This window comes from Numida meleagris, chromosome 9 (assembly GCF_002078875.1).
Source record: "Numida meleagris isolate 19003 breed g44 Domestic line chromosome 9, NumMel1.0, whole genome shotgun sequence".
NCBI lineage: Eukaryota > Metazoa > Chordata > Aves > Galliformes > Numididae > Numida > Numida meleagris.
This window is the reverse complement of record NC_034417.1, coordinates 11,925,659-11,945,505: the sequence shown is the minus strand read 5'-3', so window position 1 is coordinate 11,945,505 and position 19,847 is coordinate 11,925,659. Positions and strand designations below refer to the sequence as shown.

The 19,847-nt window shown below is 41.7% G+C and overlaps 2 protein-coding genes across 3 annotated transcripts in view; both read left to right on the top strand.

Annotated features, from left to right (window-relative positions):
- CEMIP (cell migration inducing hyaluronan binding protein) overlaps positions 1–19,847 on the top strand; it is a 103,393-nt gene that overhangs the window by 2,426 nt on the left and 81,120 nt on the right. The window lies entirely within an intron of this gene.
- The window catches only part of LOC110403966 (transmembrane protein 2-like), a gene marked incomplete at its 5' end in the record, with an annotated part of 43,097 nt that overhangs the window by 2,036 nt on the left and 21,214 nt on the right, over positions 1–19,847 (top strand). The window contains 10 exons of the mRNA XM_021407782.1: positions 344–513; positions 1,308–1,517; positions 5,104–5,309; positions 6,922–6,991; positions 7,638–7,766; positions 8,761–8,846; positions 9,225–9,356; positions 9,765–9,917; positions 11,330–11,507; positions 16,386–16,601. Coding sequence (XP_021263457.1) covers positions 344–513; positions 1,308–1,517; positions 5,104–5,309; positions 6,922–6,991; positions 7,638–7,766; positions 8,761–8,846; positions 9,225–9,356; positions 9,765–9,917; positions 11,330–11,507; positions 16,386–16,601 — 1,550 coding nt within the window. The remainder of the gene's footprint in view (positions 1–343; positions 514–1,307; positions 1,518–5,103; positions 5,310–6,921; positions 6,992–7,637; positions 7,767–8,760; positions 8,847–9,224; positions 9,357–9,764; positions 9,918–11,329; positions 11,508–16,385; positions 16,602–19,847) is intronic.

The window sequence follows — 19,847 nt, the reverse complement described above, 5'->3', positions numbered from 1 at the left end:
ATAGAATTATTAAGGTTGGAAAAGACTACTAAAATCCACTAGTCCAACTGTCAACCCATCACCACCATGGCCACTTAAGCCATGTTGTCCCATAAGCATTGTGCCCCTGTCACAGGAGAGCTGAAAGGCCCCGATATTGTACTGGGACTTAGAATCTGACCTGAGGCAGCTGCCTCTTGTAGAACTCAAGGGAAGGAAGTGCTGGTCTCCTGTGGGTCAGTTGTTAACTGCTGGACATGTCCCAGACTCAGTGATTGCTTGAAAGAAAGGTGTGCACTTGCTTAGAGCGATGTAATATCAAACACGTGCTCACCCTGAACAAAAAGGTTTCCAATTTCCACAGGCAGCCCACTTTATCTTCATATTGGAGAAGTCATAGATGGCATCGACATGAGGGCTGAGGTCGGTCTTCTGACTAGAAATATACTTATCCAAGGAGAAATGGAAGACTCCTGTTACGGAGAAAATCAATGTCAATTTTTTTCCTTTGACACATTTGGAGGACATATTAAAGTGAGTGATTTTTAATGCACATTCCTATCGGTGGGTTCAGTTAGTTCCTTTCTTGGCTTGTAGATGAGCAGCATAATGCATGAAACTGCCACTGTGTCTGGGAAAAAGGGATACTCGTGGGGAAGGTTTGTTGGCCTGCCTTCCAAATGAGACTTGGAATGTGGGGCTGTGCCATTTGTTCACCAGGTGCACAAAAAAGTCCTCCAGGCCAGGATATTCATCAGCTCCATCATGGTAGGGCCAGTGTGAAGTTGCACATGTTGCAAGATGTTGCTGAAGGACTTGTACTTCCTCCAGAGCAACCTGCTCCGTTCAGGGCTCAGCTGAGTGCTGGGTCCTCCTGTTGTGCTTTGCTTTCTCTGGGTTGTGCCAAGGGTTCTTGGTCAACGTTCAAAGTTTTGCTGTTCCAGAGGCTTTGTGTAAAATAAATCCATTACCAGTTGGTGAAAATCTGTGCGGGTCTGGACTGAGATCACTTGATAGAGATTAAGCTGTCATGAAATAGAGCCTGTTGGTAAACATTATCTCTTTCTGTAGCTGACAGGGGTGTTTTCTCTGTGAAGATGTTAATGCATTGACACACAGCTGTTGCTGAACGCTGTACATGCTGGTTGGCAGCTCTGCTTTGGAGCTCCTCTGCAGGTGCTGCTGTGAGTCACCGTGGGGAGCTGTCACCCCCTGGGATGAGGCCCTGCCTTGTGTTGCAAACATATTGCCTAGTAGAAAAAAATATATATATTTTTCTGTGTATTTCTATTGCAACACCTTACTTGGATCTACATTTCTCTCAACAGATCCTAGCAAATTTTAGCTCTGTGCACATGTCAGGCGTGGAGTTAAAAAACATGGGGCAGCAAATCCTGGGCAGTTACCCAGTGCACTTTCACATGGCTGCAGACGTTGATGAGAGAGGAGGGTATCAACGCCCGACGTACCTTGATAACCTGGCTATCCACCACTGCTTCTCTAGGTGTGTTGCCATACATGGGACTCATGGCCTGCTGGTAGGAAACCTATTTTATTAGTACCAAGTTAATTTCTTTTCTTAAGAGCCATTTGAGCTGCAAGGAGAAATCAGAGTGCTGAAACAAGGCTCCCCAGGGGATGTCTTGGCTTCATTTGACGGATTAGGACTTCTTCTCTGGCAGTGCAGCTCTTACAGTTGAATTTCAGGTTCTTCATATTGTCTTCATAATTAATATTATTAATGATGTGGTCAGATATAGTGAATTCTTTGCCATGATTACTCTGGACAGTTTGTGATTGTAAAAATTTTTATTTAAAACAGAAGCAATGCTCTTTAATTTGCAACAGAAATAAAAAAAAGATTCCCACGTTAATGGGAATGCAATAGGAGATGTACAGACCAAGAAAACTTTCAGGAACTTGGTTTTGACCTAGATATTCACAAGGGTGCGGGGAGAGGGACTTAACAAAAAAAAAAAAGAAAAAACAGCAACACACATGCCCCAGCTGGAAAAGGCAGATTCCCACTCCAGTCCCAACATGTCCAATTGCTCTGTCAGACCCTGAATGGCATTTTGGTGTTCATTTCCTCATCACTTGTGTGTGTAGGCAGAGACACTCCCAGAACTATCTGTGACCTCTCAGGTTTTTCCTGGAAAGTTTTTCTCAGCTCTGGACATAAAGCTCTGTAAGATGCGACATAGACAGAAGCTGGTGGGACCCTAGCGTAAGGGGATGTATTCATTAAGATGCAACACTGGACTCGTATGACTGAGAGCACTTTTCATGTATCCTAGTGAGGTACTGGCACAGGTTGCCCACAGAGGTGGTGGGTGCCCCATCCCTGCAGACACTCCAGGTCAGGCTGGACAGGGCTCTGAGCACCTGATCAGCTGTAGGTGTCCCTGTTCAGTGCAGGGGAGTTGGACCAGATGGCCTCTAAGGGTTCCTTCCAAATCCAACACTTCTATGATTCTAAATGGTTTTTATAATGTCTGGATCACTCAAAATTATTATTTTCTCTTATCTGTGATTCACTCTGGCTATAGTTTCTGCTTTTGAAGAGAGGGCCCTTATGTGGCAGGAGACTTGTACAGCATGTGTAGATACAGCTCAACTCCCTTTCTCTTCCCATTGTACTACACCCTGTGAATAGCAGGAACCAGCCAGGCATGAAAAATTAAGCCTTACATCACTGTTATTTCTGGCACGAATGATGCGTACACCGGGCATTTAGCAAAAAACTAAAGGCTTGAAAAGAAGAGCCACCCTGCAGCACTGTGACATCAGTACATTACAGTAAGGCAGAGCACAGCGTTGTCCCCACTCAGCCCACAGCCCAACGCCAGATGACTAACATGCCTCTAAACACTGAATTATATATAGTTCAGCAACACAATATAAGTGACCTTGAGGTGCTGCAACTTTATACATGAAAGACTACAATATTCTGCGGTATGTGTGATGTGTGTCAGGGGAACGAGCAGCGTGTCACTGCCTGCTGCCCAGCCACAGCGAGTAACCCAAGCTGCAAAGTGGCTGCAAAGAGGCACGAGGTTGGCAGGGAGGAGGAGCAGGTGGGAGAAGGGCCTGGCACACAGCTCCCACCTCTGTTATCTAACTGCCTTGCACTGATATACATAAAATTCTCTGGAACTACGGATTTTGGATGACAGCGCTGTGCTCTGCCTTACTGTAATGTACTGATGTCACAGTGCTGCAGGGTGGCTCTTCTTTTCAAGCCTTTAGTTCTGTCTGTGATATGCTGGGACCGATTGGTTATTGCTGTTTTGATCTAACAGCATGGATAGGAACAGGCTGCCCAGAGCTGTGGGTGCCCATCCCTGGGCGTGCTCAAGGCCAGGTCGGATGGGCCCTAGGCAGCCTGAGCTGGTGGGGGCACCCAGCCACAGCAGGGGGTTGGAGCTGGGTGATCTTTAAGGTCTCTTCCAACCCAAGCCATCCTATGATTCTGTGACCCTTTTTGTTCAGTGCAAATGTAAACAATCTTTAGATCCTGTTTCTTTTTATTATTATTTTTTTCTGGATAGGAGAGTGATTAATATAGTTCCATGCGTGTAAGGTGTCAGAGCTTCCATGTGTTTCTGAAACTACCACAAATCATATTCATCAAAGCTGAAATCTATTTTTGGTGGCAAGACTGGTTTTTAATACACTTCTGTGAAGCACAGATTAGCTGAACATAGCTAAATTCCCTAAGAATGAAACTCCCTAATTGAAATGCTCTTTGCTTTACGGCATCACTTTATACATTCTCTCCAAAAATAGTCTTCGGTGCAACTCTCGTCCATCATCTGGGAGGATATAAGTAGCTAGACTTACTGTTCTTAGCAGGTTGGCAAGGACACTTGCATTTTTATCTAAATCCATTCCATATCCGCATTTCCAAGGCTCAGCTGATGGAGACACTTTCTCTTAGTGTCGCTGTGTCTGAGTTCTCAGTCATCTTCCCTGTAGCTCACCCTGAGTTATCACACTTGCATGCAGAGTCTCAGTGGTTGGGAGTTGGGTACCTGGCTGTGTGGTGCCTTATTTTTAATTTGAACACCTCATTGAGCAGGAGATGACAAATTCAAGGAGATACTGCCAGGATAGCAATGAAATCCAGTAGAAATATACTTATGGGAACTATAGTGTTTGTGATTCCAGATGTTATGTATGGTTGTAGCCCATTAAGGGGTGATCACAGGATATGAACTGAAATGGATTTAGTTCAAGTTTCCCTCTGTGTACAGGAGTGACCAAGCAGGTTAATATTAATTAATCTTGCAGTTTTACATGGACATAACTCTAATTGACGTCAACAGCCATTTTGCATGCCTGAAGAATGATTACATATGCTGGCAGGGATCATGTGAAGTACAAAGTTCGGTTTCAGAGAGATTTAGTAATGAATAGCTGGTACTTTAACTAACCTGATTTACTATTCTCATTTAAAGGAAGGATTTCTGAATTTGTCTTCGTAAGGCAGTACATCAAAGGAGGCTTGTGCTAAGCCCTCTTGGTCAAATTATGATTTAATGCATGTCAGTTAATCTTAAATAAGCTGAACAGTGAAATACCACCTCTGCCCAAGCTGATCGTTACATTAAGTGGACCTCCACCTTCTGAGAGCAGAGGAAAAAGAACAGAAGCCTTGATAAGAAAAATTACCTCATATACCGCATTTCAAAGATTTTTTAAATTTTATTTGGGAAGTGTTGCGGTCATGAAAATGTGTGAATTAGCTAGGCTAGCTTTTTGGTTTACTGCTTGAGACACACAGATATTTACACAGATATTTACTGCATGATTCTGAATCAAACATACTCTCCTAGAGCTGAGGGCAGATTTAAATCCAGTATTTTACAGCTTTCCTTTAATTATGCATATGATCTTCCTCAGAGTAATTTTAATAGCTGCTCTACTGCATAAGAAGATCAGTCCACTCTTATGCAAACCGTGTGAGTGTTGAGTTGTCTCTTGGACCAGTGCACATGACGGCACTGTGCAGAACAGAGGCAAAACGCTTCCATGAGTGTTTCAGAATTTATTGCTTAGCAAAGCATGTGATTGCTTTCACCGCTGTTAGCATCGCAATCTATGGCCTGTATGTTTTTCCAGGTAAAAGACACCATTGGCTATGACACTTTGGGGCACTGTTTCTTCCTTGAGGATGGAACAGAGCAGCGCAATACTTTCCAGCACAACTTGGGCCTGCTCACCAGGTCGGGAACCATCTTACCCTCGGATCGCAATGAAGCGATGTGCCTTGCCATCCGGAGCCATGTCTACGGGAATTACATTCCAGTGCCAAGCACTGACTGCATGTGAGTGCTCCATGAGGTAGAGTTACTTTTAGCACTGGTACTGAGCCTTATAGCTGGGTCTTGAAGAATGCTATGTTGAAACAAAACTTTTAAAAGATACTGTAAGATGAAAAGTTGTAGCTTTTCCTAATACTTCTCATTGAAAAATAATTTGGCTACTTGATGATGTTTTGCATGTGAAGATATCTGTTAGCATCTATATGAATCCTAAGCAAGGAATATATACTACTGTTTCTTCCTGTTGCTGTTTCCTAAGAATCATAAATATATAGAGTACTTGGCTTGTTTCTGAACAACTTTCAATTATTTTGAACAAGAATGATAAAATCATAGAATCACAGAATAGCTTGAGTTGGAAGGGACCTTAAAGATCACCCAGCTCCAACCCCCTGCCATGGGCTGGTTGTTCCCCACCAGCTCAGGATGACCAGGGCCCCATCCAACCTGGCCTTGTTAGTTAGTCTGCAAGACACAGGTACATGAACACCTAGAGTACACAGGAGATTTAGTGAGAATGTAGAGATTAGCATGAAGTGCCGTGAACCACATTTGTAATACAATAAATGATACTCTACTATAGCTTACCAAAGTTATCTTCCATTTTGGAGACTGAGGGGCCATAACATGGTCACTCAGGGGATCCAGGTACTGACCTGTCTAGTATTTGCAAGTAAGATCACAATTTAGCCAAGGAAATTTGTATTTTCATGTTCTCTGGAAATGAATCAAGTGGCTAAACTCTACTTATTTTAATTTATGTAAGTAATCCAATCGAATTAATAACAATTATTATTGTAGAAATGCTAAGGTTGATTGTATAGATAATACAGGTTTATTACACACCTATGTAGTCATTCTACTCATGCAAATGAGTGGGGATTCTTGATCACTTAGTAGTTAAAGTAGACAAAAAATTATTGGGATTTCCTGCCTAGAATGATCCAATTGGTATAGTCATGAAAAAAGATTTGCAATGTTTTTACATGTGGTTTTTATTATAGCAAAAGATGTTATCAAATGAAGCATGACAACAGATGATAATGTTTTCATAGCTATATCTGGCTTCTGTTTGTGCCACTACTTGATCCTTCCTCTGAGGCAAAAACTCTTTATTTGAACAAATGTCAAAATAATATCTCCTTAATCTCCTGTTTAACAAGCTATTTGTGGCTTGCAAAGACAGTTGCTTTGTTTTCCAAGTAGAAGCATCATAAATCCATATCGAATCCCCTACCTCCTGCCATTGCCCCCAGAGATCCAAAAAAAAAAAAAAAACACCCAGAACTTCATTTTTCAGGCATTTTCCAAAGCAACTTCAATTTTTGGGAAAAAGAAAAGAAAAAAAAGACATCAGGTTTCCTTAAGGTGCATTTAACGGAGCTGGAATTTTGTGTTAATGGTCTCATATAATTTATTTGTTCAGCATGTGGCTTTATAAATGAATGCCTGACATCACTAGATGCTTTCTTTTCCTTCAAGAGTATCATTAAAAGGTTGTGTGGTGTTTTAAAGTCAATAGGAGGGTTGTGGCTGAAGTCCAGCACATTGCTATGAAAATGTATCCCTTCCTGTTTGGTAACTGTTTAGGATCATTTTGATTTTGATTTTTCAGGGCTGTCAGCACTTTCTGGATTGCAAATCCAAACAACAACTTAATAGAGAATGCAGCAGCTGGCGCTCAGGTAAAACCACTTAACAGCAAGAGCTGTACTTTGCCTCCCGGTCCCACATATTCTACTCTTTTTGATGTTCTTAGTGTGAGGGCAATGCGTTTTTAGTAAGTCATCACAAAATCTGGATATATGTTTCTGCAGCCTTTCTCTCCATTAAGAATTTGCCCACGTTTGTCTCACAGTTGTTTCTGAGACTGATTTCTCTCACAGCTGTGGCTGGAAATGGTGCGCGGTGTCTCTTAGCAAATGCTGATTCTTATTTGTAGTTACTAGTTAAATGCCCAATCAAATTTACATTTATTAGTATAAATGTATACTCTTTCCGTGTTACTGTCTCTAGTGTCTAGCCAAATCCTGCTTGTGCTTAATGTGGCTATGCAGAGGAGACTGTGTTTTCTAATAAACCACCTGAACTTCACCCAGAACACATGGATTTTTAAAACCCCCATGTGTGCCCAAGGGGCACTCTATGCATGCCAAAGGATAAGTCAAGAAGTGTATGAGTACAAGCTGGTGTGTGTCCCTTGGGACTTGCTCAAGTTTTGCAGGCTCATCTGAGAAATCTGGCCAGCATAATGGGAAGCACCAAGTCACCAGGATAATCTCTGTTATTAATTGCCGTGTCCCATTTTTTGGACCTCCCTTTGTTTTTTAGGATGTTGGCATCTGGTACATCTTCCACCGGGTTCCAACTGGACAGTCCGAAGGGCAATATCCAGAAGGACAGGCTGAACATACCCCCTTGGGAGTATTTTACAACAACAGAGTCCACTCCAATTTCAAGGCATGTGGATGATTTTTGTATGTTACCACCAAAACAATGCTATGGTGTAGGGCTGACCATGTGCAGTGTTATGATGTATGGCTGTCTTACATTTTGATGATGGTCTTCTAGCACTATATCAAGAGACACTCAACGTTCAGTTGAAGTGCTCTTTCTACATTAAAGAGAGAGCTGAGCAGAACATGGCTCCCAGTTCAGTGGTCCTTGTTAGAGGGGTTGTACCTGAACTGGACATGTACCTACTGCTGGGGTTCAAGGAACGATGAGCAGGATGACACTGAACGCTGCTGTTTGCCACAGTGATGCAAGGATGTAGAGCGGTGAGCAAAAGTATCTTGTCCCAGGGTTTGCTCATCACCTTTGAAAAATGAGACCAAATATTCAAGGGTAATTCCAAGAAAAACACATTTCCTCTAATATTCTGTTGACACAAAAACATAACCTGTGAGCTATAAAAAGTGTTTTTAACTTGTTTCTCAGGATTCTAGATTGAAATCGGTGCTATTTTCTGGGTCTTGTATACATTATGTCTTAGTCCATGACAGCTGTTGCTCTATCTCAGTCTTTAACCTGGTTGCAGCAGCTCGTGTTCTCTTTTGACTGTTGGGGGACTCATCACTTTTTATTTAAAGCTGTACTTCTTAACAAGAGCCTTTTTCCAAAAAGTTATCAGGAGCTTGGCAGAGTCCTTTATTGCTTTCAGCAAGAAAGAGAGAGTGGGAGTACAGTGCCTTGCATTGGGTCAGAAGACAGCTCAAGATGTTGATGTGTGACATATGGCAGAGCAGGCTCTGTCCTGACTTTAGCGTACTACATCCTGTGCTAATGTCACCCTGAGCAGTGCCAAGTGACACTGAGAGGGGAGAGAGAGCCCAGGCTGCAGGCTGTTGCTCTGCCTGCACACAAGGGCTGCCCATGTTCATTGATAAAATCTGTGCTCTCTGGCCTCTTGTGTACAGTCCGTTAAAGTAATTGGAGTTGTCTGCTTTTTCAGGCTGGTTTGTTTATTGGAAAAGGAGTAAAGACAACAAGAGCCAGCGCTGAAGATCCCAGAGAGTATCTCACTGTCGATAATGCCAGGTAAGCACATGCTGTATAGCTAAGTCCTTGGGATAGTTGTATTGCTTCTTGGCTTCTGCATCACATTTAGCAGATCGTTAGTGCCTCATTATGGCTGGAGAATCTGAAAATACACACAAGCTCTCTCTGATGTGCAAAGGCAAGTATTTCATAGCTATGCACTGAATTATTTGTATTTTTGCTGATCAGAAATAGTACACATGCATTTGGGATTATGAGGATTAAGCCATAAAACACTTGAAAACAGTCTAGATTCAATTGTTCGTTAGTCGGTTTGTAGACTTCAACATTACTTATTAATTACTTAGAAAAACTTACATCTGAAAGATGACATAAGAGGTCCTCAGAGAACTGCATTAACCAAGCTGCTTGCTTCAGGTTTCGCCCACATCAAGATGCAGATCCTGAGAAGCCGCGAGTTCCGGCCGTAATTGATGGTCTCATTGCTTTCAAAAATAATGACCATGGGGCCTGGGCCAGGGGCGGTGACATTATTTTCCACAACTCTGGGTAGGTTACTGTAATTTTGCGCTGCACCATTCCCCCTACAGCAGACATGAGTGGGCCTGTAGCCAAATTCCCCTCTGACATTCTTTGTAATTTGCACCTCTGTGCTTCCCCCATCCTAGGTTTTCAGACAATGGAATTGGGCTCACACTGGCAAGGTAATTTCTTAAAACGTACCCTCTTCTTGTTTTTCCCCACAGTGTATCAGGCCAAAGAATAGAAGCTGAGACCCTTCCCTGGTTCTAGTATTTCCCATCCCAAATCTACTATTTACTGTAAGAAATGTTTCCTTCCCAGATTACATATAGAGATTGGCTATATAAATTGCGTAGAAATACTGTATCTTTTGTGTAATTAACAGTGTGAGTTAATTGGTTGCATAGTTACCTGTGTTTCTTTGTCTGCTTGTAGTGATGGGACATTCCCCACTGACGATGGCTCTAGCCTGGAAGTGTCACGCTCCATTTTTGTTGGAGAAAGCAGCAATCTGGGCTCCCAGGGAGGCCAGAACAGCTACTGGGGAAAAGGGGCAAACGGAGAATACAGGACACTGCCCAGAAACAAGTGAGTTGTTCCTCTGCCATTTCTTCCTGGCATTAGAGCGGCGTGGAGGAAAGCCTCAGGAATGAATGTGGCTACCAACGAGTAATTTGTACTGGGTGTTTAAATTATTGTAGAGGCCAGAAATAATAAGCATCCAAATAAACTCCTCTTCAGGACAACAGCTTGAGAGCACTCTCAACCAAATGTTTGATTTAATTTTCTGCTTGATTTAATTTTCTACTTGATTTATTAGTCTCTGGTGTGTGGACTCGAGAATCTGAAAAATACCAAATTGCTTTTGTGCAGTGCTTCATTAACAAAGAATTGACCTAACAGAGCAGCTCAGTTATGCTGTGCCTCCCTGGTGCCCCCCTGCTGGTATAGCTGGGTGGACAACAGCAACGTGTCGAAGGAGGAAGGTGTCTTCATTACTGCATCTTATTTCTCTTTCAACAGCCATATGTTATTTGCTATTTTGATAGCAGCACAACCTCCTCTCCAGCAATGGCATCACCAGAGCAGTTTGTGTTTCCCCAACTCTAAATTCTTCCCTAATGTATGTGTTAGGCGATGCTCATCCATCCTTAAGCCCTCTGCAGGGAATAATATAACCTGGTCCTCAGTGACCTTCAGGCTGTGTGCCCATTTGCTGTCTGCTGTGTGGCTTGTATGTCTGAACAAATCGGCAGTCTTTCTGGACATGGTAGGCAGTGACCTACCCCGCCATGCTGCTACTGGCCAGCTCTCATTTCCGTCTATGAAGCTGAAGCAGGCCACCCTTTAACCAAACACTGCCAGAGCCAAGCAAAACTTGGCGCCTTCTCAAGACAAGCCATGGAAAGGGCAGGTCCTCTCCAGTGGTGTTTCCTTCAGTGCTGACAACTTGACAACATGTCCATGGGCTGGTACTGCAGGAATCAGGTCTCTATACGAAGTGCTGTGAGCTAAGTTTTGGGGATCATTTGTGAAGTGGCTTGTGGGGAGAGCAGAAACTGAGCTGCACCACTTGGTAATTTCTTCTATGAAGACACTGTTGCCTCCAGGGAGTGTGACTGATACAATTTTTTCAATCACACTAAGGTTTTCCAAAGAAATCTCTCTACCTTGGAATAGGAAACTGCATAGCAAAGCTGCTACACAGCCCTTTGGGGCTTCCTCGTGCCAGTTCACCCCTGGGTGGCAGGGCCAAGAGCTCTGAACTGTGTTACCCTAGCCTTATGCAACCTGTGTGGGTCATTGTTCCTTGAGCTGTATCCTCTAGAGATAAGCAGAAATTCATGTTCCGTCAACTGCGTGCTTAGCATCCAGATCCCTATTTTGGGAAAAGAAAGGTCTGTTAGCTGCTTGTTGACAGCTTTCTGTGCTTTCAAGAGAGGACACACATTTTGTCCAAGCTTTTAGCGCAGGATTGTGTTTGTTTTTAAATCTCACAGGACATTCCCTATTCGTGGATTCCAGATTTATGATGGGCCTGTCAGGATGGCAAAATGCACTTTCAAGAAGTTTACCCCAACTGTTGACAGATACTCAAGTGCCATCGGCTTCTTCATGAAAAACTCCTGGCAGATAAGCCCCCAGAATAATGTGTCACAAATCCTGATGGAGAAGAGTGTAAGTAAAACAGGAATGCATGGTGTTAGACGTGCAGTTTTTATTATATATAAACATAAGTGTTTAGAAGTGGTGAGAGATTTATCCTAGAGCAGGAATTTCCAGGCTGCAGTGCATGTTACATTGGTGCATACCATCATTTCATTTTGCATGACATTTCTTTTGATGATGGTTATTTCCAATCCATTAAAATTTGAAAAATATCAATGTCAAGGTATCTTATACCTGAGCATATGAACACAGTAAAATCTTCAGTAGAGGAAGTTTTCACCTTGCAATCAGAACAGCCAGAACACCATTCCGTGCAGCATTGCCAGCTAATAGATAGTGCAGACCTGAAGAGAACCTGGCCTCAGAGTCTGAGAGGAACACAATAAGGTATCAGGAGGCAGTAAGCTGCAGTACAGTTCTTACAATGAAAGAAGCAAATGCAATTAGAAGCAAAACCATGGTCTGTTTTCTGGGGTCAGCAGTGAAATTCCTGCTGAGAACAACAGGGACTTTCCTTGAGCAGTGAGAGCAGAATGGGGCTCTGTATTTGTGTCTTGGCAGGAGCCATAAGATGCTGAGCAATTCCAGTCCTTGTTCTAGACTCCTGCAGGGATCATGGCTCTGAACGCTTGGCTTGGGAAATGATGAATTCCACCTGGCTCACTCCCAGGGATCATAACCTCTCCTTACATTTTCTTCAAACAAGATCCATGCTTGTTAGGATGTCCGTGAACTGTAGTAACTTTGGGCTGAGGTTTGGCTTTATCTTGAGGAAAATTTCCATTGCTCTGGGATTGACCAATATCACTACTCTGGCAAGCTGACATTTTGTCTGTCCCCCCTCTGGTACACTTTAGCTCAACAACAAGAGGATTTTTCATGAAAGGATGATGTTGACTGTAGTCACTTGACTGCTCCTTTAAAGGGCAGTTCCTGTGCATTTTGGTAAAGAGGTCTCAGTTATTTTAGATACTTCAGGGAGCTTTGGAGCAGCAATAAGAGCTAATTTGCTGTACTTCTTTATGTCTTCCATGGGGAAATGGTTGTAAGATGATCATGGGAAACATGAATGAGAAAATCAAATGGAACAGGGATTAGGAACTTAGAGGAAAATGTATAATGAAAAAGTTTGTTCAGTGGAAGAAAGTGGAAATTTTCCTTCAGCAATGGCTGTAGGACTCTATCCAATGGAATGGCTTCAGACAGATAATATCTGTGCACATCAGCAAAGGAGATGGTTACTTACTGAATGCCTGAAAATGCAGATCTTTAATACTGTTGTGCCATTTGAGGCCAGTGTCCCTGCACTTTTTGTCTGAGGGGTAGTTTAGTACTGCTGTGCCTTTAAGATCTGAGGTTTTCAAGGTAAAGATGATCAGAAGACTTACTAAATACTTCTGTAAAAACAAACTAAAACAATCCAGTGTCAACCTATTACAAAAAAATGCTAATGACATTATCCATTATCATGTGTGTACATTTCCAAGAAATGCCCATTTCTCAAGTTGCTATTTTGCCAGTTTCAAAACCGTTTATGTTTGTAACCACCTGCCTCCCAAAGTTTTTCACTCCGATTCTATTTTATCTCGATTGAACCCAGATGTGCTGAATCTAATTTGAGACTTGCAGGATCGTTTATTGTGTTGTTGCTAATTGCTATATGGGGCAATATGTCTTTGACTAGTTAAGATAGAACCTGTAAACTGTTTTAATTAATTTTCCATCTCCAGACTTTGTTCTCTTACTATTTAAAGAGCAGCTAAATACTAATTCCCTAAAGGACAACCATTTTACAGATGATTTTTAAGAATAAATTAAACACTACTGCAAGTTGTACAGTGATGATAAAACTATTAGTCATGCTGAAGAAGTAATTGTCTAATTAATCAGACTAATCAGCTGGTTGGTTAGACCACAAAGTAATAAAGCCCGTCAGGTCTTGTTTCATTCCAGCATAAAAATAAACTCTCAGGTAGAACAGAAGACTTAAACATTACGCTCCACGTAAATTATTCTACTTCCCTTTTTCGTTGACAGGCTCTCATGTATGAAGATATCTGTACTTTTTTTTTTTTTTTTTTAATATTGATGGACGGCTTTAAAAAAAAGGGTGCTTTTAAAAAGTTATGTCAGTGCAGAGGAAGCAGTAATTGGTCTTNTTTAAAAAAAAGGGTGCTTTTAAAAAGTTATGTCAGTGCAGAGGAAGCAGTAATTGGTCTTAACACAGCTGCAGGCTGGTCTGATTGAAGTCTCAGCTCTTTTTTTTCTGTACTTTTTTTTTTTTTTTTTTTAATATTGATGGACGGCTTTAAAAAAAAGGGTGCTTTTAAAAAGTTATGTCAGTGCAGAGGAAGCAGTAATTGGTCTTAACACAGCTGCAGGCTGGTCTGATTGAAGTCTCATAGGGGTTGGAAGGAACCTCTGGAGACCATTAAGCCCAACCGCTTCCAAAGCAGGTTCCCTACAGTAGGTTGCACAGGAAGGCGTCCAGGCAGGTCTTGAATATCTCCAGAGAAGGAGACTTCACAACCTCTCTGAGCAGCCTGATCCAGTGTTCTCTTTTTAGTCCTAAGACATCTATCTGTTCATGCCTCTGTCGTGGTGCTGCACAGCTGTAGAGTGAGGTGAGAATCAAGAGATTGTACACAGTTGTGTTAGCTTTCTGCCTTTGGACAGGCTTAGTTTTACTAAGAAATGATGTACTCTAATACCCATCTGTCATCTGCCTCTGTCAGGCACCAGACAGGTAATTCAAGAGGCACTTATACCATGTCTCTCCTGGATGGTTCACATCTAATGAAAATTAGATATTTGAATATTAATGTGGTAGCTAGGAGTGATCAGTCTCTGTTCTCCTTTCTGTCTCATTCCTAGCTCATAGACATACTTGATAAGCTGAGTCTTTCCTTCCTTCACATGTATTGCTTTAGCAGTAACCGCAAACTCAGTGCACCTCCTGTCCCTCACTGTACAAAAGCAAGGTTGCCCTGAGATGTATAAAAGAAGAGAGTGATACTACTCATTAATATTTCCATACCATTTCTGACTTTCAGACTTTTAGAGGAGAATGTTAGAAATGAGATTAACGTTAGTACCAAAATCATCTCCCTCCTGGATGGGAACAGCGGGGCTGTTAATCAGATGTAAGCTGTACAGGCTGTACCTTAGTTTATTTTGAAGTACAGCTGACTTTGTTCTCTTCCCCAGTGAAGTGCCCGTTTTCAAATTCAGCCCCAAGACGCGCACTGTCATAAAGTGTTTATAGCGAAGCTTTGAGCTGCAGCGCACTGTTTGCGTTTTGCTCTTTTATAAATTAAAAAGATCCAAAAAAGAAAAAAAGGAGAAAAAAAAAAAAGAAAAAAACCCACAAAAAAACTCCCCACAACTTAGGACATCCTTCTTCTTTGCCAAATAGCCCTTTGGGTAAAAATTTCCTGCAGCGCAGTAAGAAAGTATTTTAATACACTGAAAAAATGAACATTAAATTTCCATGTGTTTGAGCCTTTTTAAAATGAGACTGCTTCAGGTGTTTGTTTATGAGGCTGATACTTAGACAAGGAACTGACAAAAACATGGATTTAGGGTTTAATTTAACTTAAATAAAGACTTTATAGAGCGATGTAAGGTTCTTGCTATTCCATTCTGCAAGTCGCTCTTGTTGCAGTAGTCATTCTTTTTAAGTCAATGGGACTTTCCATCTAACTGAGAATCACAATGTTTCTCCAATTCTCCTAAGATTTTTATTTATTATTGTGAAAATAAAGCCTTTTAAGTCCTTAGTGAACGCAATCTTGCTGACCCTAATTCTTACGCCTGCGAACAGTCCATTTAAAATTATTTGAGCAAAATGGAACAAATTATAGTCCTTTGGGTCAGCATGATCAAGTTGCTACTTAGGCTGTCTCTCTCAATATATGTTGCTTCAGGATTCTTTCTGCATACTTGACCTGGAATAACTATTGTCTTCATTTCCCCAGAACATAATCATCACACACTACAATAATTTTCTCTGCAGGCATTAAAATATCCCATGCCTTTTTGCTGAACATCTGCTGCTTCCTTATTTTGCTGTATTCTCATATCGGGACAGAATCTTTTATTTATCTACTGAAGAATTTTGTAAACAGAGCAATGCACAATGATGATAATGCTCTTCCTTGTTATTTTTCTTGCCTAAAAAAAATATTCTTCAGAGGATGTACACAAGCAACAATTCTGAGAATTGCTGTCACTTCTATGCATTTTAAAAGGTTTGGGGGGAAAAAATGAAATAATATGTAATAGAATAATAGAAATATTTGAGCTGGAAGGGACCCTTCAAGGCCATCTGGTCCAACTCCCCTGCACTGAACAGGGACATCTGCAGCTGATCAGGTGCTCAGAGCCCTGTCCAACCTGACCTTGGGCGTCTCCAGGGATGGGGCACCCACCACCGCTCCAGGCAACCTGTTCCTGGGCAACCCTGTGTCACAGAATCAGAACAGCCACTGGAAATATGTGAGAAAATTCACCATAGTTCTTGCAGTTTTTATTTCTTGGATTACAACTGGGATTCAAGATGATTACTTCTCTGTCAATTTCATAATCTTCTACTACTTCCCATCCCTTTGAGTCATCCTCTTCTTTCTGACACAGTGCAATTTATTGCTGTGTGATTTCAAGGAATAAATGGTTTTGTGGGTACAATTCAAAGTCTAATGTTTATAAAAATATTTCCTGTGATTGAAGGATGAAAGCCAGTGTAGCCACAAATCTAAGTGGAATAGACAAAGCAAAATTCTTGCTCAAATAATAGTGCTATCCAGTCTTAGATGTATCACTTTCTTGGCTGTTAAAGTCCTGCAAGTTCGAGCCCTTACAATTTTTCTTCTTATTGTCTCCTGCTAGGTTGGTCTGAAAGTGTTTTTTGGCAGACCAGGCCAGTGGTTTGGAAATAACGATAATGATGGTGACAAAATGTCTGTCTTCCACGATCTGGATGGCTCCGTGACAGGATATTCAAACATTTTTGTAGGCAGAGCAGACAACTACCTGCTCCGTCATCCCGGGTGTGTCACTGTCCCCCGCTGGAATGGGGTGATGTGCACTGGGAGATTTGCACAGGTAAGGGGCTGGCTGCATGCAGTGTCACTGTGTATGTTGGGTGGGACCCTCCAAATGCTCTGCTTGGGGTGATGGAGTGAAACCCATTGAATGCTCAAAAATATAACAGGAGAATAATACTTTGGGTATAGTTTTACTGCTTTGTTTTATCAGGAGTTGCTATTTGAGTATCTAAATACAGGACTGGGCTCCTAGGAGGCAGTCCCACTGAATAAGGGTTTTTGTGCTTCACACTTATATTTTCCTCTGTGTCTCTAAAGAAATAATATTCTGGGCTCTGGCAACCTAACAGTTAAATTCAGAACTGTAAACAAGTAGGCATTTATATTTTTATGTCTATTAATAGTTTCCCAATTATGGCACTCTACGTGGTGAGACTGTTTTTCCACCATAGAAAATTTCCTTGGCTAGGTTTAGGCAAGCGTAAACATTTGCTTCCCTGGGATCCGTTACCAGCATTTTTCATCTAATCAGCATCCAGCAGGATAAGTGAAGTCTGCATTAACTTTATGGGTTTTGGGTAGGGAAATGTATGTGCGTGCAGTGCAGAAGAAATTGGTCCCATGCAACAGAGTTTGATTTAATGTGGAGGGCATATCTGTTGGAGGATTTCAACTTGACCTTGGTTCTCAGCATCTTTAGAAACAGATGATTTGTTTGTGAGTTGAGTTCTGGGTGTTGTATTTCAGATCAAAAGCCTGAAAGATGGAATTCAACTGTGGAGAAAGATGTTTTGCTTTGATCTCAGTAGTTCTATTACAAAATATGTTTTTCTTTTCCTCTTCATGTAGCTCTGGTACACAAGAACCTTTATTCTTCCCTAGTGCAAGCAGGTGAAAATGTCCTTTCAGTTCAAGGAAACAGTGACATTACACTGCAGCTGAACTGGGCCCAAGATAGACTAGGGAAGGGCTACTTGGCATGGAAAAACGAGACCCAAGTCCTTCAGCTAACATTACAGCTAAATCCTTCCTGAGCAAAATGCCTAGATTTCAGTTAATTCCTTTCTGCTTGGTTTCTTCCATTTACTTTCGTACTCTTCTTCTGGACAAAATTTGCCCAGGATCTGGAATGCTTGGGGAAAACCTATTCCTCTGGCAGTGTTTCTAGCGCTGTAATATCCTGAGGACACACCTTCCTGAGGATGTTTTAGTCTGGCAACTTGGGCTGATGTTCTCACCTGACTTCCCATGGCTGGTTCGTGGCTCTTCCTCCTCACCATGGCCAAGGAGCATCATGCATCTTCCCCAGCTGGTGTCTGGGAGCTTCCTGCAGTGGGAGGTGCTGAGAAATGCCTTGTGCTTTGGCTTTGGCATTGCCTTTCTCTGCCAGAAAAGGGCTATAAAGGGACCAGATTAAAGTCACAAGATTTACACAGGCGGGAACTATCAGGCCTCTTTGTCCTCCCCTTTTGATCCTGAAGCCTGTAGGATTGGTATTGTCCAAACAAGACCAGCTTCTCTTATTTTTAATGACAGCTAAAACACTCATGTAATATAAATAAAGTGAGGCTTTAAGGAAGAGCATCAGGTAGAAGGAGATTGACTAGGAAATTGCAAGAGCTGGCAGCACCACAGCTTCTGGGGATCTCTGTGAGTCACCCAGTCTCTGTCAGCAGGGCACTGAGATCCTTGGTATCCCATCAACCTGATTTGCAGCTGCAGCAGAGGCTGATAATAAAATAAAAATGTAGTGTGAGGTCCATCTCATAGTTATCTCAATGTAGGTGGGTGAGATTTCCAAATGCATTGACCTGGAGACATCTCAACACCTATGTTGCTTGCGGAAGATGTGAATGAGATTCCTAAACCATTTCTGTTTTTCACGTGCATAGTAAAAGAAGAACCTTGGCTTCCAGTGGGCAGTTGAAGCTGCACTCTTACTGCTTCCTTGCAGACTTCAGAGCAACTCAGGACAGATTGTGAAACTTTTCTTTTTTGGTACTAGTCCTTTTTTAAAATAGACTGATTTTTTTGGCAGTAGATGCTATTTTCCTTTAGTAGCTTAAAAAGATGTTGCTCATAAAAGACTGCCACTTAGCAAAATCAGTGTCATTTTTCAGTTAACAAAAATTGATTCTTTGCTGGTATTAAACATTTTAGGTAATTCTTTTGATTTTTTTTTTTACCACTTCACTCCGGAAAGTCACCGCCTTACTGTGGTCAGCTAAAATAGAAATTGTTGCACTTCTGATAGCTCTGTTTTTGCCGTGTTTGCAATTACAATGACCATGCACCTGTAAGTTACGTGTGTTCAGTTGGTAGCAGTTTTGGCAGTGATAATTCTACAACTAAAGCAAACAAGAGATGCAGTAGGTAGCAATGGTGTTTCCATACCCAGGCAAAACTGTACAGTCCCAATGCGTGGTGTCTGAGGAGTGTCAGCATCACGCAGAACGGGAAGAAGGAAAAGCTTGCAAAATATTTTTCAGCTAGTGCTCTCCATATTTGGACAAAGAGGTCCAATTTTGATCTCTGATGTACACCAGTGGAAAATAAAAATAGTTTTGCTGCTGTTATTCTGGGGGCTAAAATTGGTCCCAGCATGTATAATAGGAAGAAAAAATAGTTTTTCTTTATGAAATAATGTTGTAGTCTTCACTTAGAAGTTCACAGAGAAAAATTGTTCTCCAGAGAAATGACAATTGAATAACTAGAAGAGCAGATGTGTTTCAAGTTTCTCATTTTTAAGAGATTTTACCCCAGTTTTACAACTGACAACACAGTTTTACAACTGGCAACACAGCAGGACAGAAACAACGTCAAAGAAATCAAAACACGAGCAAACTTTCTCTCAGCAATGAAGATTTTCTGTTCCACTACTTTGCATTTTGCTTATCTTCTTTCTGGATATCCACTTGAATAGCAGATTCCCATGGATTGTAAAAGAACTTATCTTCTCAGTTTCACAGTCTGCTTGGGAAAACTGCCATATAAGCACTGGGAAATCTGACACATCTTTTTAGCATGAAATATTAAGCGGCTAAAATGACAACTGTGTCCATTAAACCATCCAGGCAAGTAGCAGGATCACATATTATGTTTAACTAGCTTGTCTTCTCCTACTCCATTAAGCTGTAATTTCTTCTTTTCTTCTTCTCCTTCTTCTTCTCCTTCTTCTTCTCCTTCTTCTTCTCCTTCTTCTTCTCCTTCTTCTTCTCCTCCTTCTTCTCCTCCTTCTTCTCCTCCTTCTTCTCCTCCTTCTTCTCCTCCTTCTTCTCCTCCTTCTTCTCCTCCTTCTTCTCCT